General features: G+C 27.8%; 1 protein-coding gene across 1 annotated transcript in view; it reads left to right on the top strand.

Moving 5' to 3' along the window:
* LOC123300700 (transcription factor AP-2-epsilon) overlaps positions 1-25,876 on the top strand; it is a 68,141-nt gene that overhangs the window by 29,024 nt on the left and 13,241 nt on the right. The window contains exons 2-3 of the mRNA XM_044883356.1: positions 18,520-18,955; positions 19,655-19,875. Of these exons, the coding sequence (XP_044739291.1) occupies positions 18,520-18,955; positions 19,655-19,875 (657 nt within the window). The remainder of the gene's footprint in view (positions 1-18,519; positions 18,956-19,654; positions 19,876-25,876) is intronic.

Here is a 25,876-nt window from a genome sequence, read left to right as displayed (position 1 = left end):
AATAAAAGCAGCTGACAGTTTAGGCTATTTTAAAATGAAAAGCCGCACATTTTCAAAAAAGCATATTTTACTGTTGAGTAAAGTTTTTCAATGAAAACTTAAACTAGAATATTACTGGCACGGGCACAAAAATGAAGCCTCCACGTCTTGAAATTTGATACACCACTTAATTGAAGTAGTCGGATTTATAAAAAATACTTAAATAAGATTTTTTTTTGCAAAATTTCATTCGTCTGCCTGTATGATTATGGTAGAAGATTCACAGAAGAACTAACTATCAGCTTTATCATTTTACTGAAACATAGAATATAAGGAGTGTTTCAATTTTTGTTGAATCATAATATACTTTTGTATGGTATATAACGATGATAATGGTTAACTTAGATATACACATTGGTTAGTCAGTTAATTTTATTAACTACTTTTAAATAATATATGTTTAAAGGTAAATTTGATTTTATAATATTATTATGAAAAATGTTAATTATAAATCGTTTTACGGTTGAATATTATAAACATTATGTAAAATCACATTATTGAAATTAAGTATTCATTAAATTGTGATTTCTAAGAAAGCGTAATATGTACTTCTAAGACAAAATCACCTAATAAACGAATGCACCAAAGCACGATGTCTATATCATATTTAAAACTTCATATATAGTAACTATATTATTTTTAAAAAAAAAATAGTAACTACTGCATACACATGCTAGTGCGGAACCTAAGGGGCAGATTGTAAAAAAATAACGATATAGTGAGACCAAATATATATTAAAAAAAACAGATTTGGGAGACTTAAAGCAAATGAACATATTAGTAAACAATTATATTTAATTTATTTTTAAAACTATCAAAGAATCTGTTTAAAAAAATTAATGAGGTGTTTCTAACAACTTAAATTAGATATTTTTTAAAGAATAAAAGTGTCTATAAAAGTCCAATATAATAAAATATATTTACGATTATGTATTAATAATTTACAATAATTAAATTTTGAATGAATAAAACACAACACTAATTATGTAAAATTATCTGCAAAAATCTCTGTATATTATAAATGCAAAAGTAAGCATGTTTGTTTGTTTGTTTGTTTGCTACTCTTTCACGCTTAAACTAGCGAATAGTTTTTAAAGAAACTGTACTGCAATATAGCTGATATATCAGAATAACACATGACTATAATTTATAAAGATATATTTAAAAAAATATCTAAATTTAATTTAATTTGACATTTGAAATTACCATAAATTGCAGATTTCTGTAAAAATAGTCAATATAAAATATTTCAAGGCCATCTTCTCTGATATACTCAATGAATAATTACTATTATACATTTAAAAAAATAATATATTTTACCTATGTAAAACAATCCCAACCATTATTTCGAATGTTATAGAAAAGGGATAAGCGGGAGCAATCTTTATCAATCTTTACTTTTCCAGCGAAGCGGGTGGGTATCACTATAGTATATCTATAATCTTAATTGGTACCTTCTGTATTAGTACAACGGAACTAAATATCCAAAAAGAAAAAGTGTTGCATCTTTTAAATTTTCCACAATAGATTAAAAGAGTCATTTTATTAAAAAAGTTATAAAAAAGTTTACTGAGTTGATATAAAAATGTGCATAAGCCTTCCGACTATATGTTCAATAAATTAAAAAACATAGATAAACTGTTGAGTGTGAAAAGTAGGCATAAATAATTAAAGTATAATATTCTTCTTGTGACTTTTTCAAACTCATTAATCTGCTTTTTGGATAATTTAGGTAACCTTAGATAATCGGTTTAAAAATCGAGATTCTAAATAAATGTAGTAGATTCGTTTTTCTATATTATATATCATTGAACTATAATCAGTTTTTCTGTCACATAGCGATATCTTCCATATTCTTTTATCAAATTCCATAATTTATCCCTCATTTTAAAGCTTATCGTACTGGCTAATGACGAAAAATAGACTCACGATCCAAAAATGGACCACTAAAGAAAAAAAAGGCTATAGAAATAATATTAAGATTAATTTTGTTCATTATGCAATTTGTATATCATAAATGTAATAAAACTGCCTATGAATAATAAAAAGAAATTAAATTACTCACTATATATTATTTCTGCAACATTTTTTTAGCCAAGGATATAGCACTGCACAATTCCGCAAGGGTCGAGGTAGTACAATCTTAAAGTTAAAATAATACATGATCATGTATAAGAAATAAATTTATACTTAAAAATTGGATTCCAGAAAGTTCTTAGAAGCTCGGAAGAATATTGTAACCTCATTAAGCAACAAATGATAGCTTCGAATTTTAAGCTATCGAAACCGCAAAGTTAATATCAGTAACTTTGAGTCAGTAACTCAAAGTTATCTAATTTAAACACTTTGAATTCTAAAGGCAAAATTTGCAATAGAAAAGTACTTGAGTTCTAAATGTAATGAAAAAATATATATTTTTTATCAGATTAAAATATTGTATCTCGAGCTACGACACTTTGGGATGTAAAAACTTTGTTTTAATGTTAGTAAAATTATTAACACTTATATCACAATCAAATATCATTAAGCCTTAGATTTAACACACACAAAATAGGAATTTCGGCGAGGATATAAAAAGACAGAAATAGCCTATGACCTTAAGCATAGCATGTTTTACAGTAATTCAATATACAGGTAATATTAAAGGATAATATTTTTAACTTGCCGCTACAACATCCTAACTCATCAAAACTCATCATCAAGACATCAAGTCACATCATCATATATATTTACAAATATCCATAAACTTAAACGCTTATAATAACATGAATGGATCTATCAATCTTTTCTACAGAAACATGCATTTAAGTTGCAATTTTATTAAATATTTCTTCACTCCTTAGCATAAACATTAAACACCATTTTGCTTCCTTTACATAGTACAGTAAAATTCGTTTATATTGACATCCACGTCAATACTAAGAAGCCTTCAAAGCCACACAAAATTCACAAGAATAAGAATAAAGTGAAATTGTGAAATCATTTAGCTATTAGCTTTCTAATCATAAAAACTTTTTAATAATAATTAAGTTTTAATTCTAATTTAATTAATTTAATAGAAAAATTTACTTTTAGTATTATCGATTTGAATTTTAAATAACAACAAACTAACTTCTATCCAAAAAATATCCGCACTTTCTCACTCCACCTTTCCACCCCCCGGAGATTAAAAAAAGATAAAAGCAATCCTTGAAGCCGGTTGTATATCGTCAATATTTGTGTACATCCCTTATATCTTTTAACTCCTTACTCTGCTATATTATGCATGTATTATGAATACAAAAAAACCTTTTAAATCACTCTATCCATTAGAAACAAACCGCATCAAAATCCGTTGCGTAGTTTCAGAGATCTAAGTTAGGATTTATAGTTAGGGATAGACAGACGGAAGCGACTTTGTTGTATACTATGTATTGATATGATAAACTTTACTATATAAACTTTGATTTGTACAAAATAAAAACTGCCTTTAAAGCTGAAAATAAAAACAAAACGAATATCGATCACAATCGTCCTCCAGCCATTGCAATTATTTCTATACAATGCATATATGAAATGTATGACGGTATACGAATTTCAGCCCAAGTTTGTAACGCTTTGAAATATTGATGAAACGAACAAATTTTTGGTATAGGTATTCATAAAATCACCTAATTAGTTCATTCCCGATTGTCCGCCGTCTGTCCTCCTGTCGCCACGAAAACTCAAAAACGAAAAGAGCCGTAATTGTGTTTTTTTTTTTTTTTTTAACTTTTCTAATTTATTAAAAATAATGCACCACACACTGACATTCAACACTTTCTATATAAGGTATTTCAACAGTTAACTCCGTCAATTTATTGTTTTCACTTGTTAATAATATGTTAAAAAATGTGGCATATCAATTCTTTCAATCTACTTGTATGCATTTACTTGCGCTTCCACCAACTAATTTGAAATATTATAAACAACAGCCTCAATATAAACAAATTTCACTGTATTTTACACAAAAATAAATAAAATAAGATTCAATTGTATATTTATCTTTATTGATTATCAAACATCATATAAGAATTACCTGTCTTAGCAGCCGCTCCATACATTTGTTGATGAAGATGATGTATATGCAAATAAAATAAAATACGAATAAATAAATATACCTACATTTAGATAGATATACAAACCTCCACACCATAGCTAGTACATACACACATTATAAACATAAAAAATAATAATTTTATTTGCTTATTTTTGTATCAAATAATAAAAAATATTTTCTAACTGTATACAATTAAAGTACAATTATCATTTATCAAAAAATAAACAAACAACTACAAACTCTAAAGTTAAATAGTAAATTGATTGCTTTTACATTAACACGGCCGTGTGTTAAAGAGTTCTATAATATGTGTTTCTTCCTTATTGACAGATAGACAATGTATATATTTATATTTATATTCATCAAATTTTTTAATAATATTGATTGGTATTCGATGATTTTATGACCTAATGCATAAAGAGTGTCTCACAAAGACCGCAGTAATATAGAGCCTCACTTGCAGTACACGATATCAACTTCCTAGTTAATATAATAATGATCATGGGGTTTAACCTCCGTTTGCCAAACCATGTCTATAACAGAGGTCACCCACATCATTATTTTTATCATTGTTTATTTGTTAAAATATATCCGAATATACAATTAATTTAATGATGTAGATGAAATCGGTTACTTCGTTCTTATCCAAGCGACGACAGTGATCAATTTACCTTCAATAGTAATTTTTGTTCATATTGCTGCTGCCTGGATTCGAACCCACAACCTCCTAGCCAGTAGTCGAAGCAATTGAAGGACGTTTTCAACTTCCTAGTTAATAAAAATAACTGTCTATAAGGAAGGAAATGTTTAGTATTTGTGATATATGGATATTTAATTTCAAACATTGGTTGAAAACGAGCTTAAATTTTACTTTTATATTTTAAGAGCGCTATATTCTTATAATACCATATGAACATATAATTTGTAGTCATATATAGTGTACGACTTCTATGGGCTTAACACGTTCCAAATAGCCAACGCACCGCGACGAGTAAAGTTTTTTTACAGAAAATACAAAATGTCATTCAAGGGGGGAGCATAGTAAAGGCTACATGATTGGAGGGAGAGGTTCCAAAGTGGCTGGAATTAAGCCACGTAGTTTATGGACGTTCCCTAACTGCCCTAAGCAATTCAATATTAATTATTGTATTTCAAAAGAGATGTGTGGCTTAGAGGTCAAATACTCGATCTCTGCCCAATAGATACTAATATCGAAATCCGGCAATTGCGAAGAAAACTTTTTTAAATTTTATACAAATTCCTAAAATCAATTGTAAATATTTCTATAAATATTGGTATTATAGAAAAAATTTATCACTAGATAAATTATTTTTTAAGTAATTTTCTATAAATTTACAATTATCAGCAATGCAAGAAGATAAATTATAGTTGGTAAATTTTATTTTCTAGAGTTTTTGCGGTTATAAAAATTGTTATAAACAAATATTCATCAATAGATTCTCAAAATTACTAACGCGAATTAATGACGCCTTATTTTAAATGAAAAAAAAATTTTCTTGAATGATGTTTCAAGAAATGGTTTAATTTGCGCTGATAACTTTAACTTTAATGATATTGTCTCTGCCGCAAACTGATAATTGTTATAAATATAGTGGAAGCGAAAAATAGCATATAGCAAGAAGAATTGTTAAATTTCTTTTTTTTGCATCATATTATAAATTTAATTGATTTTATAGATTAAAATACAGTCTTAGACAAATAATTGATCGGATTTAAAATTACCCAGAAATAATAATCTTGATACTTTTAACCCTCAACAAAATCATATTGAAACTATATCTTATTATTATTCAAAATTCCATCCATAAATGGAAATTATTATAAGTTCGACATATACATATTTATTGAATATCTATAGTTTATTCAAATTAATCAAAGAATGCAATTTTTTTTTTACAATAATGATTAGAATAAAAAAATGATTTTCTTAATGTATTTATTAATTTAAAAACTGATAGATTAAAAAAATAATAAAATAAATTAGCAAATACCGTTTGTTATGAATAGTTGATGAAAGCCTTGAAGATATATTTAAAATTAATAAGAAATAAAACATACCTACCTATGGATAATAATGCATATATTATTATTATTCAAAATTATTATATAAAGTTATTTTAGTTATTGATTTTATGTATTAATCAATCAATAAATAAATAACAAATATTCTACAACGCAATGTAGATAAAACAAATAAATTCAACTTAGATTTGTATTATTATTTATTTATACAATTGGAATAAATCAATATCTAAGTTTGCTAAGTATATTAAAATTATCAGAAAAAAGTTTTCATTTCAAATTTATTAGGACAATCTCAAAAATAAAACTGTAGGGGTCTGTGAAATGACCAGACCATTAAAATACTGGTTTTTCTTAAAATCCATCTATTTATTCAACACCTGCTAAAACAAAGTTTGAGAATGTTATAATAGTTATATTCTAAGCTATTACTTTTTGCATGGAAAAATGATTATACAATTATTTATAAGCTGTCTTCTGAGACACGATACCCAAGTTCCTCTTTTAATTACATGAATTAAGTTTGAAATTACTGAAGAACAAACTCTCCCCTTTAATGAGTGTAAAAAAAGCTTTGATATTAAACCGTACGTAAATGTCATAAATTATGTTTATGTATTTGCCATAATGTGTTTTCATACCATGTATATATGAAATATGTCAAGGCATACTAAGTTTAGTCCTAAGTTTGTAACGCTTAAAAATATTGATGCTACGAACAAAATTTTGGTATATGTATTCATAAAATCACCACGATAACTCGAAAACGAAAAAAGATATCAAGCTGAAATTATTATAGCGTCCTCAGTACATAAAAAGGGAACGAATTCCGAAATGAGCAACATAGGTCAATTGGGTCATCTTGTAAGTCGTTAGAGATAGAACAAAAGTTTAAATGTAAAAAATGTTCCTTATAAAAAAATTTTGTAAATTGTTTGAAACATTTTTTCGTAAACATCACTGTTTACCCGTCAGAGCGCAAATTATAGAGTGGGTATTATATAGATATATCAGTTATGTCTGCGTGGCATGTATGTATGTCAGGCTGTCTTTCTTTACTTGACGTAAAAAAAAAACAAAAGATTGCGAAATCAGCACTGTCTGTCTATACATGGTATTTCAACCATTAACTTAGTTAATTGTTTGTTTTCATTTGTTTTAATTAGGTTTTGTCAGTTTATTTTTATAATTCGATTCATACACCATTTCATCCCTTCAAAAAAACATGAAAAAGTAGACCAAAATATGCTTAAAATAGAATAGAATACTGTCGTGAAAGTCAAGTTAAAAATTAATAATAAATTTTTACAAATACTAACGATGTGGAGAAATCTTCAAAAATAATTTCTTCGGGACAGATTTTTATTTCTCTTCAATTATTTTCTAAAATGTGTTTTAGAAAAATCGTTCACAATTTAGTTTACTAAAAAACCAAAAATAAAATGTTTTTATAATTTAAATAAAAAACAATATTCAAAAAATAAGACACTAATAATTACAAAATTTTAAATAATTTGACCTAGACATTTTTAATAAAACTTCTACGGGGTCTTTCATTGAACTTTATACATTTTGTAGACGAATGTTCTCTACTTTTGTTAAATAAATTTTTTTGGTAACATCCATATTTATTGCATTATGAATTGTAAAATTGGACTATGAATTTCGTTTAATGGTTTTTCCGATAAATCTTGAATGCGTGCCCATCCATTTTTAGGATAGCTCTTTGTTTTTTCAATTATATATCTCATCAAGTGGAAGTTATCTTTCCAATTGTGGGCGTAAGAAGTACCGTAGTACAACTTGATGTCCTATAAATATAAAATTATTTTTTATTGACATTGATTTTAATGTGAATTTTTTTTCGCATATGAATAATAAATTCAGCAATTAATAATAAAAATTTTATGATATTTAAGTTCGCACCTTGGGTGGTCAAATTCTTCTGAAAAGTTTAAAACCAGGAAGTTTACTGTTAAACTATCATTTAATTTTATCAGTATGTCATTATTTTTTAAGATAATAACTTTTCTGTCGCATTAAAAGGCATAGATTCATGTACATCTTAAAAATTGTTTTTAGGAATGCCCTACAAAACTTATATTTAAGAAAACAAATAATAAGAAATGAAATTTTTTTTGTTAGTCAAAGTGTTGTAAGGTTAAACAAAAAAACAACTAATAAATGTGCGTGTATATTTAGTAGGTATACGTATGCATACTACGTCTAAGTATTATGTACAATAACATGGCTGTTGTCACAATAGTGCTCGAATATATAAGTTTTTATGAACTTGACTTATAATGAATGGCCAAACTACGTTTAAATTTTTTAATTAAACTTCTAATTTTTTTTTTGTTTATATATAATAATTTATTTGAATTCAATTTTTTTTCCTCAAACAAGTTTAAATTGTCAATCTTAATATTAATAATAATAATAATTGTTTTACTTTAAACTAAAATGTATAAAAAAAAAAGTTTAATAACTAATCTAAAATAAAAAAAAATATAAAAACAGTTTATTAAAAACAAAACCAGGAGCTTAAACTCAATATATAAAATATAATATTAACCACTGGTATTTTAAAATTAAATGTAATTATTATTTTAACATCACATCCAATCTGATGATACCAATAATTTAAAAAAAAAAAAAAAAACAGTAGTACCAAAAACCAGATCATTCATAATATTTAGTAGTTAAGTTTTATATGTACACCGCGTGTAAGTGTTATTCACACGGTAGCGAGTTAAACAAATAGAAAATAGGGTGACATAAAAGATATATTTGAAAATTTCAAAATTTAGATAGCGCCAGGCATAGAACAGTATATTTTGTGCGTCAAGTGTTAAGCGTCATTAATGTAATGAGAGGAAATTTTTGTGTTTCTCTTGAAAATTAAAATCACAAAGGACCTCGCGCAATTATATAGAAAATTGTCTTTCTGTGAAACTTTTTCAAACTGCTGCAAAAGAATCTTCGAATCGGCCTGATCAAAAGCCACAGCCACAAAATTTGTTAATGAGTAGTTTCCGAGCTTTCAGCGATTAAAGCAACGCATGTATTATAGTTTTAGTATATGACTGGGAAAATGGCTTTCTGTGCAACTTCAAACCGCCCCCAAAAAGATCTTCGTATCGTTCTGATCAAAAGCTCTCACGGCCATAAAAATATTGAACGGGTAATTTTCGAGCTACGATCGATCAAATTTACACATAAATAATATTTATAGTAGCTCGAAAATTACTCGTTAAAAAATTTTGTGGCCGTGAGAACTTTTGATCAGAACGACCCGAAGAACATTTTGGGTGCGGTTTAAAAACTTCCACAGAAAGCCATTTTGCTACCTTATCAAGCCATTTTCCTACCTTATCTTTTTAAGATGATTATCTTGTTTTGAGTTATCCACTATATTTTTCAGTTTTTCTAAGATACTACTAGAAGAACCCCAGATGGCTGAGTTTCGAGGAAATGGATGGTTCGGTGGCTGAGTTTAATTCTAAAAATAAATTTTCTATAATTTTTTAGTAAAATGAATGGTACCTATTTTTTTATTACAAACAATTTATCAATGAATGAAATCATTCGCTTAATCAAAAAATCATTGGTTTGAGCTGATGTTTCTACATTATTCTAAAAGACATTATTGTCATATCAGCCGGAATTGGGAGCTCCGCGAAAAGCTTGTTTAAAATTCAATGGAAATATGCATTTTAAGCATCCTCAAGTTCATTTCAGCTAGTTTCGGCAAGATTTCTGTAAATATATATTCGTCTTGTACATAGTGATATCGACAAATTTCAATTTTGAATATAAATGTTCATTCTGACTAAATAGATTTATGTGATCTCCACGTCGGACTTTTATAAGGAAAAAATAAAAAACGAATATTGCTAACGTGTGATTAGACTTCTCTGCAGTTTACATTTAAGAGGTCTTCCTCAAGAAGTACCATTGACGTTGATAATGAATATTATAATATACATTTTACCTCATCAGTCTTTTGAAGAACTAAAGAACTAGATAGAGTTGATTCCACTATACATACAATGTTATATATATGTTTCATGTGTGTACACGATTGCTGCTACCATTTAATAAGAAGTTACAGTGAACCAAGATTATTATTAAAGTTATATTCATTTAATTTCTTGTTTGTTGAATATGTTTAAAACTAATAATTTAAATTTCAACATTAACACACTACATATATGTTGTATATATGCAATCAATATTATTATATGAGAATAAATATGTTGTTATAAAGGCACTACCATACAGATACGATTGTACTTTGAAATCAGAAACATTTATCAACTTTAGTCACATAAATGGAGTTAGGCTTCAATTGGGTTATGTAATACTCTACGACAGGAGAGTAGTTGAAAAGTTGTAGTTAAATTATATTAAATAAAAAAAGCTTTCAAGCTTTTATAAGTAGATACAATACAAAAAGCACTCTTTAAGCGCACTCCTTAATAACTCCAATAAGCGCACTTATAAATAAAAAGCGCACTAAAATTCAGGCGTGTGATACCCAGAAAGGTCTAAAAACGAGTAAAACATGTATATTATTGCCCTCGTAATAATACAGTGGCTATAGTTTTCAATAGAATATTTTTAACGAGTTTTGTTATTCTCGATTCGTAAACTATTTGTACAAAATAACTGTACTGCTTTTCGTGATGAAAGGACTAATAATTTCTTATATCTAAGTAAAGCCAGAATTTCTGATATCTGAAAATTGTATATAAAATACATCGAAAAGGTCTTACAAGAATTTCTGATAATAAGGGGCCAATTATGTATTTATTAATGTTGCAATAATAAATTTGTGTTGGTGTAGTCGTAGGGAAGTTTAAAAAGCTCCTTAAAATTGTTTTAAAAATAATTCTTTACTTTGAAATTAAAGCATACTTCCTTCGATGTGTGAAGATTTAGCTTTTAATTTATAACTAAAATTCATTATCCTGTAAATATAACCTATTTTTTATCAAGAACAAAAACAATAATATAAAAATTTTTGGAATCAATGATGAAATTATGAAAGAAACAATAACCGGCGAGAACCCAATTTAAATAATTGAGCCACCAGATAAACGAAAGCTGAATTCAAATTTTCTATATATTGATGATTTGGATCTACAAAGCTTCTTTAAAAACTTTGACATTTTTGGCATAAATTTTACAATATCATTTGATTAAATTTTTTCTATAACACTTAAGGACGTTCCTCAAGAAAAAACCAAAAAAATCTCGTTTTCTCAGGAAAAACTTTAAATCGTGTACATGCATTATCATTAATGCCCTTTATAATCAGGTAAATTTTTAATGCCTTTTGGAAAACTAATATTCAATAGTTAAAATCATGACAAATATTTCCCTATACAAAAAATTGTAGCAACTAGCACATGTTTTTCCATTAAGTACATTTCAAATGATGAATTTGCGTGCATTTTTGTGTTATTTCTTCTATAAGTGATTTTCTCTAAATCTTTAGACATCAATATATTTCAAAATCTATGGTATATATCAAGTACCTATAGCATTTACTCTTAGTTTTTGTCTAATTTTCCCAAGTTCTATCTTCATTCACTTTTTGAGGAACTACATTAAATACATGTGTATACCGATCAAACTTAAAAATTCCGTATCATACTTAAAAAGTCATTTTTATCTTTTTAAGCCATCACCCGGTACGCTAAACCAGAATAATATACTCTACTATTGAAGCAGTCATATTTAGACAGGTCTTAATTTTTTTCTCCAATTTATTTTTTTGTTAATTTCATGCGTGTTATAAATGTAGATATATTACGGATATACTTTGATTTCGTCCATCTATTAACCAACATATGATGGAGATGAGCTCCGTGTTTTAAGAAATATATAAACTTATTAATATATCTAGGTGATACGAATTTATATCAATCAAAAATTTCAAAAAATAATAAATAATTAAATTTAAAATTATTCTTTTTAATTTGTATAATAAAGTAGTCCGAACATGAATTCATTTCTGGTTAAATATTTTGACGTATTTATTTATTATTAACATTAAATAATGTTATGTTTAATGTTGATGTTAATGAAGTTAAAATTTTGAAGTCGGCTTCTTTAAACATAAATATATAAATATTTCTTTCGAAGCTCATTTTTAAGTTGTCTCTTTTTATTTGATTGTCATTTTTTATAATATAGTTAATAATTGGTGGATGCGTCGGTAAAAAATAAATAGTTACCACCCTTTTACCGAATATTTTTAAGCGCTTTTTTTTAATTGTTTTGGAAAGTCGATATTTTATGCAAGATATTTGTGTTAAAGCTCCGAAAAATATTTTTTCAAATCAAAAAATAAAATATTGTTTGTAGCTTAGTTACAGTCATTAATCATCTTTGAAAACTGGTCTACGTAATATGGCCTGGCGTCTAGACTATAATATACAATATTGCAAATTTGGTCTAAATCTCATTTGCAATTAATTTTTATATTTTTGGTAAAGCACGTGTATAAACAAGTTTTTATTTTTAAATAGCTAATAAACAAACAATAATAATAAAAAAATACTTACCTTCATTTGATATCTAAATCAATTTATTTATGAAATCACGATTAAAATATATTTGTTTTTTTTTTTCAAAAAAATAAATAGAAAAAAATCTAACTTTAAATAAAATAAAGTGTAATCTCTATAGTCTGAACTTTCATAAACTTTTGTGTTTGAAATAATCTTACTTCCTAATAATTTGTCCGACATTGAGTACTGACAAAAAATGCAGCACTAGAAGAGCAATGGCAAAATATGCCACCCTAAGTTTCTTCAGCTAGTTCTGATACAATAAAATACATGAACAAATTGAACTGAAGAGAAAAATATCACGCAAATCTTTTTTATTGATGCTGTGTGCTTAGGGAATTTGTTTAAATTCCACTGTGCAAATCCAAGACCAATGTGTAAATTCAGGCCTGTTACCTATGGTCTGACTCACCCTAAAATATATAAAAACCCTGACGCCATTTATCAATTGTGTTTCGTTTTTGCATCTATTATCGACATAGCAACAGCGTCAAGATTCAATTTGCGAAACAGAAAACAATGGCTAAATCCACATTTTTCGAAGTAATCATGAATGACAATTTCAGAGGAGGCTATTAAAGTTATTTTGGAGCGGTTTTAGCAATTTCAGCATTCAGATCAGAATCCTGATCCATTTTTCTGGCTAGGAGCCTGCCTAGTAACATTCAAAAAGTGAAAGATTAATATTTAATTACTTATATCACTATAAGCTAATGTCTGGATTACAGCTAGATTGTATTTAGATTTAGCTAAGAGTTCAGATTATACAGACTAGACTGTACTCACAAACTGCATATGTTTTACTTGTTGGACCCATAATAACTTTCTAATAAATAAAATGTTACAAAAAAAAAAAAAAAAAATGAAACATTAAACAAAATATTTTAAGATAATAATCATGAAAGAAAAGCAACAGTTTATCAGGGCAATAATAACAGATTCTAATGTTGCAAGCAGATAGTTTTTATTAAAAACTGTATACATACTTGTATGCAATCTTGAGTGATTTATTATACAAACGTTATGTTTAATGGTTGTTTGTAGGCTATCGTGACGATATTGCTAGATCGAAAATTCAGTTTACAAAATCATTTTAGTAAGAGCTTCTTGACGCAAGGAACTTCCCCTTGAAATAGGAATATTTTCGTATGTTGTATCATTTGTATCATGTACACAATTTATTTATTCCGAAATGTGTTCAAAGAGACAGAGTTACGAACATTTTTTATTCGAAACATTTTTCCGCAAACCGTAAAGTTTAAGCAACGACAGACTGTAAATTTGTAACCAAAATTGTTTGATCGTATAATTGTTTTTTCGAAATCTAGGCACTCTTCTAAAAAAAATTTCCAATAAATCTAATAAAAATTGTTTGTTTTTCTATAAAGACCATTTTTGTTCAAATTGAATGAACAAACGCACAAAAAAGCTAGATTTTTGCTATCAATTACTGTCTAAACTGTTCGGTTTACAAAAAAATATGTCATACAAAAAATGTTTGCGTGTTTATAAAGATTTTTTAATTTAAAACATTCGTCTAATGTTATGAATCATCGAACATCGAATTCGATGCCGGTATAAGATGTGTCCCTTTGAAACTAATATTTATTCGTTTAAGCCATTTTCCCCGATTTTTATTTATCGAATTTCAACCAAATGTCAACTTAAAAATGACACAGTGTTTATAGTATTTGTTCAAACAAGACACGTCTGTAATTTTATAAAGTCAGAATAAGCATTATTAAGTTATTTGCATTTTAAATGTAATCGAACTTAGTCTTAACATTCTACACCATTAACATTTTTTTTATCGTTAACTACTGTATTTACTCTTACGTGATATTAATGGATGGTGTATATGTTAAAGAGTCGCTCACTAATGTATATGAGTATGTAGATAGCCTAATATTAGATTTTTAATTTAAAACAAATAAATTTAATTTAATTTTTTGATTTATTTAAGATGTAGGTTTATGTTTGATCATATTTCGATGATAGGTTCAACCCAATAAAAATGATCGTAGAATATAAATGGTAGTAGTAGGTAATGTCATTAAATCATATTATTATTATTCAAAATATTTATGCTGGTATTATTAAAAATTGCGTTATGTACATGTAAATATATAATTAAATTTTGTAGATTCATAAATTTATATTGTTTAATATTATTTGTATATAATTATTATTTATATTCAAATAGGAGAAAATTTCCTGTTGTCTATGAGCTACTGAAATTTAAAAAATAAAAATAAATATAATATACATCGTTCGTTTCAATACACTCGATTCACTAGTAATCATATACTTTTATTCTGAAACCAAAACCGTTTGTTTCACATTTTAGTAAGTAACTTTAAGTCAAAGTTCCCCATAATCGATTTTTTAATAACTTTTTCTATATTAACACATTTTACCCCATAGTAAAAAAGGGCAAGTCTGTGTACTTCAATGGATTAACGCATATTACGTTTTTAATTTTTTTTAAATAGAAAGAGTCGAAAAAGACACTATTAAAAACAATCCCCAAAAATCTGCCTTGGAGAGTCGTTTGGCTTCTTTTGTAATAGCTATGTAAAATAATATTTCCAAAAGATTTTATGAACAATCAAAATTCAGCTTCCAAAATTTTTCATCATTTTGAAAAAGTTATCTTAAAGAAAACGAAGGCCGTGTGTCAACTTGACGCATATTTGACGGTGTCAACTTGAGAGTGCGGAAATTTTGTGATTTTTCGTTTTTCTGTACGACTTGTGTATTATAATACCCTAAAATCTTTCTTCGAATATTGCCAAAACATTTAGAAATGTTTTGACAACATTTTTGTCCAAAATATTATTCAATAGGCTTTTGCCCTGATGTCCATTTCAATGCATCTTTCGTTAAAATTTGAAAATGTGCGAGAATAGATGGCAAGATGTGAAATCAAAATTAAAATCGATTGATAAACATAAAAGATATCTAATTCTTGCAAAACAACTTCTGAAATCTAGTCTCTATGGTATTTGCAAGTTATAAAGTCACCAAGTGTTATTTTTCGTTCTTTCTATCTTTACATTTAAATCCTTAATTTTTTCGTAGTTATTGATGTTATCCAAAAAATGATTTCACACAATGTTTTGGCTCGATAACAAAGACAGGCTTTACCTACTGAGCCGTAATTTTGTATAAAATTTGTATATATCTCTCCGTTGTGCGCCTTTGTAAACGTTGTGAATCCTTTCTTCTGATCAATGTCATATGTAAATATTTCTGAAAGTATTTTCGTAGAAACATTTTTTTGTTAATAAACTTATTTCTAATTCAATAATAATAATTTAAAATTTTTTTCAAATATTCAAATAACTTAACTTAAATTTAATTAAAATATATAATAATAAATAAATACTAATAAAAACAAAGATTTAATTAAAATTATTTAATATAAATCATCCTGTATTATACAAAAACTATATTCTGCTAAAGATATAATACAAACGATAATAATAATGAATATAATAAAAATTTAATAATAATCATATATTTTATAATTGGTCAGCTTCAACTTCAGCTTCCGTTAATATAATTTTTTTATTATTTTTTTATTTTCTTAAATCCTAAATTAAAAATCAACTTTTTAACAGAATCTCTATATAACATTGTTTATAATATCATCTTGTACGTCCGATTTAATGTACGTTCCCACCCAGTCAAATCATTGCAAATAATGTAAAGCTGATAGAAATAATTTTTTTACAGATGAGCTTAAGAATTCACTGTAACTTCATTGAATTCATTATGAACAGGTTTCAAATTTTTCTGGTGTTATAGCTAATTCTTTAAGCAGTCCCTCTTTCTCTTTCTTTCATCACAAAGTAACTATTCTCTCATCCATGCATTTCTTTCTCTGTGTAGCCTCTTGTCAATAACTTCAACGAATTCTTTTATACCTTTTGTACTCTTAAGCAACATAATTTAAAAAAATGCCTCTTTTTTTTTAATAATCATTTTCGTAAAAGACTTCGTAAAAGATTTCTTCGATTAAATGGAAGAGTATATTGGAAGATATGTTGGTTAAATCTACCCAACCATTTTAAAAGTGGGTATATCCCTAATTCAAAAATGTGTCTTCACAATTTTAAAAATAATCAGCTAGGAAAAAATTAGTAATCATTGGGAACCTCAACCCTAAAATGGATTATATATTTAAGAAAAGCCTTTATCTTAAGCTAGTCAACTCGTAGGGAATTCCGCAGTATGCCCTTAATGGGTGCATTACATATTTAGATCATGGGCACGATAAAATTTAAAATGAGAGCACACCGACAAAAAAACAGGATAGAAAAATAATATATAAGTTAATAACCATTTCAAAGAAACTAAAAGAAGCATTCATATTTCGATATAATGTCGATATAATTTACCCCTCAAAGTCTCCGAAGCCATTGATTGACTTTACTAGCTTTATTTTATGTGTTAATAAAAAACAACTATTTTTCTTCCAAATTGAATGTATTTTAAATTTTCTGGGAACTTTGGAATAAAGCTGGAATATTTCACTCTTACCACATCTAATATTTTTTAATTTCCAGAGAATTATTTTACATTTACATGTAAAGTATGCACCATAAAATTGCTTCTCTTAAACAATTTTTTGAATTTCAATCAAAAAATAAATTTTGATTTAAAAGAATTCTACTTGTACAGTATATTTTTCAACGGGTTACAAATAATATAATAATATTATCATGATGTGGAAACTACAATAATTATTAAAAGAAATTTTATTTTTTGTACACTGTTTATTTTTTTAGTTGTTTTTTACCGGGCGTTTCAAAATATAAAATAACACTCTATAATTATATTTAAAAAGTATTAATTTTTGATTTCTTATTAATATTAATGTTAAATATCTACATAAACTGTCGGATCAGTAACGAAAAAAGTTTAATACTATGGTAGTTTTTTTATTTTATTTTATTATTAACATTTTAATAAAAATATTAAACACATACCACGTTTTTTTTATTCATTAACCGGGTTTATTTATTTTTATGTGTTTTTTTAATTAACTTTTATTTTATTTTAAATAAATATTTTTAATTTTTCTTTAACATCTAATCACGCATGTTTCCTTTATTTTATCTTTAAAATTTAGACTGAATTTTTATTTAAAACATTTTTTCGAAGATCTTTAACTTTCGGAGGAATTTCGATTTCAAAATATGCCATTACTGCATTTAATCGAAAGAAAACATGTCAGATACAGAAAAAAGCTTTAGTCAAAAGTTATAAAGGGCAATAAAAGACATTCGCCTATGCCATAACTTTGACGTACAATTATCGATAAACGTTAAGCGTATTTGCCGAAAGCTAACGATTATCGAAAAAATGTTTTAAACAAAAAGTGTTAGTTTTTTTTTATGAGGATCAATTTTCTAATTTAAAGTGTTATTCTATCTCTTATCGTTTAGGATCTGACATATTGAGTTCTAATCTTGTAAGTGTGCAAGACCAAAAAAAACTATACTGTAAGACGTTAAAGTTAAACTCGTAAGACTAACAATTGTATTAAACAGAAGATAAGGCATTATCTAATCAAACAAGCACTCTTGACAACCAAGGTTTTGCTCACCTACTCCAGATTCCCCGATATATTGGCACGACATCGGACATGTATCTAGTTTGGCACTACCATTTTTATTTCAGTAGATTTTTATTTAGTTTGTTATAAATTAGAAATCAAATTCCACACCAAAATTTACAAAACTAACCATTTGTTTTTTCTATCCATTACAGGAGCGTTTGACATCCTCTCATCATCACCAAAGTGGAGGCGGTAATTTATCCTCACATTATAATAATAATAATGGCAACAATCAAGGTGGTAACAACAATGGCGGTGGCGGAGGAGGCGGTGGAGGCGGAGGGAATAATGGACGTGGTGGAAATAATAATTCAAGCTCAAGTGCACAACAGTTAGCAGCGCATCATCATATGCATCAGCAAGCACAGTTAGCTGCAGCTGCTGCGGCTGCTGATTTTCAACCACCATATTTCCCACCTCCATTTCATCATCATCCACACGCGACTGGAGCTACGCTGAATCATCATGGTTTACAAACAAATTTAGCAGGAAATGGTGGCGGTACAAGTTCACCACCAGGTGGTGCGGTTATCGGCGGTGGTGGTTCAGTAGGTGCACCTGGTGGTAATATTGGTTCTGGAGGAGGAGGTATATTATTTTCTATTTAAAATATATAAAGTCCTCGCGGCCCAGTAAAGTTAAAGCGAATAAATGATATATCCTAAAAATTTAATACTATACTATCTGCCACCAAAAGTAGAAAATGATTGCAAATTGCCACTTTTCAAGCACTTAGGATTCAGAGAAGCAGAGTATCTTTTTTCTTATTATTCCGTTACTTTTAGCCTTTAACAAGCGCAAGGGCATATCATCGAAATTGAGAGGAATTTACTCCTCACTTTAATTTCGATATTGCTTTATGTATCACAAATATGACGGAATATAAGTTTCGTAGGAGTAGGGTGACATAGAACAAACATTATTCTAGGCAAAGATATACATTTTTTCTCTTATAAGTTTCTTTATACTGCAACTAATAGTTTTCGTCGGAGAATTCATCATTTTCCAGATGTCATGAAATACGACCTAATACGACCCATACGACTATTTTCTTTTTTTTGCATAAGTCAAATGGTGTCACAATGTTTTTGATCCCAGTCACTTTAATTCGCTCGAAAATTTTAACTTAATAATTTGTGAATAATTCTGTACCCCATAACTTCAACAAATTCACCGAATGACGAAAGCTGACTTGTGAATATTTTTGATAAATAGATTCCTGCCCCAATTAATTCCTGCGAACGAATGCAAAAAATTATTTTAAAAAGTAAATTTTTCTGTTTCTAGGAGGTGGAGGTGGATTAGGAGATTATGCACCACACCTAGGAGATCCATATGGTGCAGCGTTAGCTGCTCATCATCATCATAGTGCTAGTGTTAGTCATTCAGCGGCTGTAACCGCTTTACATTATAACCAATTATTACGAACGCCTGGATCCGGTGGTGGTCACCATCGGTCTGGGAGTGGAGGAACTGCATTAGGTTTAGAACAAGATTCACATGTTGTGGTGAGTATACTTTATCCATTTTCGAATTTCTATTCATATCTTAAGAATTAGGAATGTAATATTTTTCATTTTATAAACATACCTAATTATTAAAATTAAAGAAACACTGAAAGTTGCAAATAAAAAAACGCTTAGAATATTTTGACGGTATTCCTCAGTTCTTCTGACACACAATTTTTCCAAATTTTAGTCAATACATATTGCTACATATTAAAAATATTCAAAGTTTTCCTAACTGGGAAGTTTTTTAAAAAACATGAACAATGATTTTATTTCTTTCTAGTATGAAAAATAAAGAAAATTTTTACTTAAATAATTCAAATTCCATACATGTTTATATTTGTTGATGATGCTGTATTAAAAATATTCAAAAGAGATAGGATTAAAAATCATAGACTTAAAAAATATAAACAGAAAATAAAAGACGAATTGATGGCAAAAACTTTTCTTGGATATTTTTCTGTAAATCTGTCATTTACAAAGATATATACGATTTTGATGATTCACATATTTCAATATCGTTAGCATAATACTTAACATACAAGTCTAGTCCTTTAATGAGGACCAAAAATTATCTATATCAAAACATACAGATCACAAAAACTAAAATTTTACGAGAGCTAGAATTTTTTTATTTGAATTAATTTTTAATTTCTTTTTACTACCTTTATGTTACTGGATTGAATCCCATTGATATATAAATAATAATCAACAAGTGAAAACAAATTATTGACTGAGATAATTGTTGAAATATCATGTATAGACAGTGTTGATGACACAATCGTTTGCTTTTTTACATCACGTAAGCACCTAATTTGCACCCTCACGGGTAAACTGTGATGTTTACGAAAAAATGTTTCAAACAAAAGTTGTTTATTTTTTATAAGGAATTTTTACATTTAAACTTTTGTTCTATCTCTAACGGTTTACAAGATGGGTCTTACGGAAGAATCAATTGACTGTGTTGCTCATTTACGAACTCCACCTCACTTTTTACGTCCTGAGCAGGCTACAAAAATTTCATCTCGATATCTTCTTTCGTTTTTGAGTTATCGTATTCACAGACAGACGGACTGACGCACAAGCGAAAATGGATTAACTAAGTGATTTTATGAACACCAATCCAATCGGATTATTTTCAGCAAAGAGTTCTTTTTTAAACCCCTTTTTGTATTATCTGATCAGGTTCGTATGTAAGGTATAATCAATATACCAAATTGGAATTTCTACACCCTTTAAAACACAAAAACCTCAATCTTGACGGAACGACGAAAAATCTTTCCCCGTCTCGCAGTTACATTATTTTAGATTTTACAATAAATAATAATTTTCCGATGTGCAAATGCATGTTTTGATCGTCATACGTTTAACATAAAATTTACCACATACAAGCTATTTAATTAATTAAGACTATGAAAACTTAAAGCGAAGTAAGACATTCGCTATCTTCTTTCGTTTTTGAGTTATCGTATTCACAGACAGACGGACTGACGCACAAGCGAAAATGGATTAACTAAGTGATTTTATGAACACCAATCCAATCGGATTATTTTCAGCAAAGAGTTCTTTTTTAAACCCCTTTTTGTATTATCTGATCAGGTTCGTATGTAAGGTAGAATCAATATACCAAATTGGAATTTCTTCGCCCTTTAAAACACAAAAACCTCAAACTTGACGGAGCGATGAAAAATCTTTCCCCGTCTCGCAGTTACATTATTTTAGATTTTACAATAAATAATAATTTTCCGATGTGTAAATGCATGTTTTGATCGTCATACGTTTAACATAAAATTTACCACATACAAGCTATTTAATTAATTAAGACTATGAAAACTTAAAGCGAAGTAAGACATTCCATTACAATATCCATCCCTCTTTGGAATTTCATTTCCTTATAACAACAACAACAACAACAGAACAAACTAACTCACTGCATAACAGCAAGTACAGTTATGTGTCTTGTCTCTTGACGAAAATCAATGTTTAAGGTCGAATTTATGTTTTTTATTATTTTTTAAATATTTTTATTTTGTGTACAATTTATTGAAAATCCACCCTCATGAATGTTATTACAATATGTTTTAGAGGGGGTTGGTTTTATAATATACTATAAACTTGTATGTATATTGTACAAATGGAAGGGTTGGGATCATTTGACAACGATGTTACGATAAACGCAACAGATCAAATATTTATAGATAGACGTTTAAACTATATATATATATATATATATATATATATATATATATATATATATATATATATATATATATATATATAATAACAGTATAGATCTGGCTTCACTTGAGATTTTAGAAAAAGTCTTTGGTTAGAATCATATTCAATAGAAGGAAACGCGCAACTTAGAGAAGGTGTTAGCTTAGTTTAAGGTCGGTACACATTATCCTTTCTTTTCAGCCTGTGGTTCAGCTATTCTAGTCCAGTACAAGTTTAATGAATTTTTTGACCATTCTCAACTGTTTCTAAGTTAATCAGGCAACTGCATTCCGTTCTTTCTAGAAAATCTTATGCTTTCTTGCGATTTCTCCCACAGCTATGGACATTAAATATTTCCTTCTTTTGTTTCAACCCTATTATTTCTTGGTCCAGGGCTGGGTTTAGGCTTCGGACCGCGAGGCTCAGGCCTAGGGCGGCACACTTTTAGGGCCGATCAAATTTTAAAGCCGAACCAATTCATGGATAATCTGAATTTTTTCAATAAAATGTATTGAATAATCTAATGCTTGAATTTACTTTTTAATTGGCAGCAATGTTAATTTTTTGGTAAATAAATTGGCTTTTATCAATATTAGTATTTATCGAAATATTGTTGAACAAATTTATGTTCCTTAATGTTTTGTATCTCAAATCGAGCCTAGAGCATCATCAAGCTTAAATCCGTCTCTCGTAAGGTCTAAGTTTGGTAAGGTTCCAACCCGTCGGAGTAGTGAATGTATTGCCACCACAATCCATCATTGCGTCTTATCACAATACTTTTACCCGCTTTTACTCGTTAACGCTAACTTTAACTCATCAGTTTTGCTCAAGTCCTTATTTGATGTTGTGAACTATCAAATATTTCATTTTATCAATTCCTAATAACACTATTATTATTTATTGAAAAATGAAAAAAAAAAATTTTATAAAAATATCTCTAAACTTTTGAAAACTGAATCGAGTTCGATTAAATCAAGACTTATAGGCGATATTTAGCTAAACTGTAAATGCAGGTCAAAAAAATTTTTAGCAACGTTTAAGATGCCCCTCTTATGCATAGGATGTTATAAAACGCATTGCTTTTGCACACCCATTTCCATGAAGCTAAATACCGTAGTAGTGAAGTTGCGAATAACATTTTCTTCTATGCTATGTTAAACATATTATTATAATATTTCTATGTCCTCTCATAACATAATGTATCGTAATAATCTTTGTCGTATAGTTTTGTTCAGAAGAATATTTATGGAATTTACTAAGTAACTTGAAAATTATTTCAAATATTTCAAAACCAAAATATCTTAATCACTTTATATATACATGGATAAGATACATATATAACATGTACTACCAAATATCAGTCTTGTCATATCATAGTCAGTTTGTTTAAACGAATATAGCTACAGAAATATCAAAGAGGTGATTATAAACTCGAATGATACTTTGAATATTTGTTTCCTTCTATATGTAGCAGTAAAGTATGCAAGAGTAGAAGAAGTCTTAGTTTTCCGATTCAATGTATCATACAACCAGAGATAAGTCTTCGTTAATTTTAGCTAAATTAGTAAGTGCAGACCGATTTTGCCAATTGTTCTATCTTTTCTTCTTAAGAAGTTCAGTTAGACTAGGATAAGTTAGGTTATATTTGCTTGCCACGACAGACAGGCTTAGACCATAGGGCCCATTGTCATACCTTATTTGTGTTTTACCACCTTTTCCGCTGATAATTGATAATTTATCAGCTCTTCAATTATTTTGAGAGACTGAGTGCACCTTCTTCTTGCATGTATCATTAAATACATCAGCCCATCAATTAAATTAATTTTTTGTTGTGATGGTGGGAATCGAACTCACTACCCCAAGCATATGGTATTAGTTACACTTTAACCAATTGAGCTACTATGGTTGACAAGAAGTTCAGTTGATCAAATAACATCTCATGATACTCAAGGTGGGGAGTTTGTATTTTATTAAACAAAAATTTACCAACATTGTCCATTCTATTTCGATATCTTCTAGTAATATATACCTGTATATTTTGATCACGGTTTAAACTAATATGACCAATAATACCTTGAGTCCTTACTTATTTATCTAAAAACATCCGTAATTCGCTAAGGCACCTTATTTATACATATATAATGATTGTGGTCTTCTGAATCCTTACATCTCATAAAGGCGAAGGTATACCTATTACTTTCCAGAATAAGTAAACTAAAAACCTAAACCATACGAATTTCTAAAAAGAAAGTCAACTTTTTCTCTAAAAGTTCAATTTATCCAAACAGATAATGAATGATTTATATCTAATCAGTAACGTCCCAGTCATTGCTCCAAACACCCATTTTGTTATTATCCATTATAAATTATAATTAATAATTATTTAGTTGTTAATACTTTGTAGGTATGAATGACTAATAGAAATCTTTTTAATTTTAATGAATGTATATATATTTTAAAGTGTTTGTTAATTTATTACTTATTTTATTCATTATTTTTATAATTAGGTATTTAAATAAAATGTTCAAATTATTATAATTTTAATTAGTTATTAATTACATATTTAACTAATTTTTATTTTTATTTTTTTTCTTATTTGAACAATTACAGTTTGGAATTTTTTTTTTAATATTTTTAACTGAAAGAAACTGAACTTTGAAGGATTCTCTCTTAATAATTTTTTGTACATCCCATCACGAAACGTTACTTTCTATTGGTTAATGTAACTTGATGGTTACACTGCGGCTAATTTTTTAAGAAATCAACTCTAAATGTAGCTTTTCGCATTTTGGAAAGATAAAATTTTGTTATATTAGTAGACATTACTTTCCAATTCTTTAAAATATTTATTATAACTTAAATTTACTTTTGAAGAACCAAATGTTGCTTCGTTCATTTGTCGTCTGTGTTTGTCATTACAGTTATTAATATGATTCCAAAGCTACAGTTTGCAATTCCGATTTTAACGTGTTTTATTTCTAATGATTTCTTATCTATTTGATTGAGCTCTATTTATTTTCTTGATGATCGGGCTAGTAATTAAATTGTAATTATAAACAATTTCCTTTCCAAATTTTGTAATTTATGATGGTGTTGGCGCAGGGAAGCACACAAAAATTTGTTTTTATTAACATATTTTATTTTAGGATGTTGAATTGTGGTTTTTTCAACGATTTATCCGTTTTTCTTACTTGCTATCATACGCATTTCTAAAATTTAGATTAAAAAGGAATTTTAGTGGTAATTTCAAAATACCAATGTTCAAACTAAAATTAAATACAAAATACAAATTGTTATTTTTTTTGAGATGAGACAATTTTATAATCACCATAGATATGAAAATATTTGAACAAATTCTATAAAATATTTTCTTTAGTTTTTCTACTTCCATATAAATATACAATACAGTAGAACTCCAATTATCCGAACTCCGACTATCCGAATCGCCGATTATCCGAATCACTTTCAGAAAAAAATTTGTCCAAAAAAAGTCTAAAACAGCTTACGTTGACGGAGATGTTTAAAAAACAATGATTTTTATTTCTAAACTTGTACATAAGTACATTTTATTTATATTTAAAACATGTGAAAATATCATGTATCTTTCATTTAATTCAATAAAAAAATAGTGCAATATCAAAACGTAGCTTTTTTTCTCTCCAATGGCAATTTTTTTAAAAAAACTCCGATTATCCGAATATTTGATTATCCGAATGGGTCCCGGTCCCCATTAATTCGGATAATTGGAGTTCTACTGTGTCTGGATGACCGAGCTTCGCTCGGT

This window comes from Chrysoperla carnea, chromosome 1 (genome assembly GCF_905475395.1).
Source record: "Chrysoperla carnea chromosome 1, inChrCarn1.1, whole genome shotgun sequence".
NCBI lineage: Eukaryota > Metazoa > Arthropoda > Insecta > Neuroptera > Chrysopidae > Chrysoperla > Chrysoperla carnea.
This window is presented reverse-complemented; position numbering and strand designations above follow the sequence as displayed.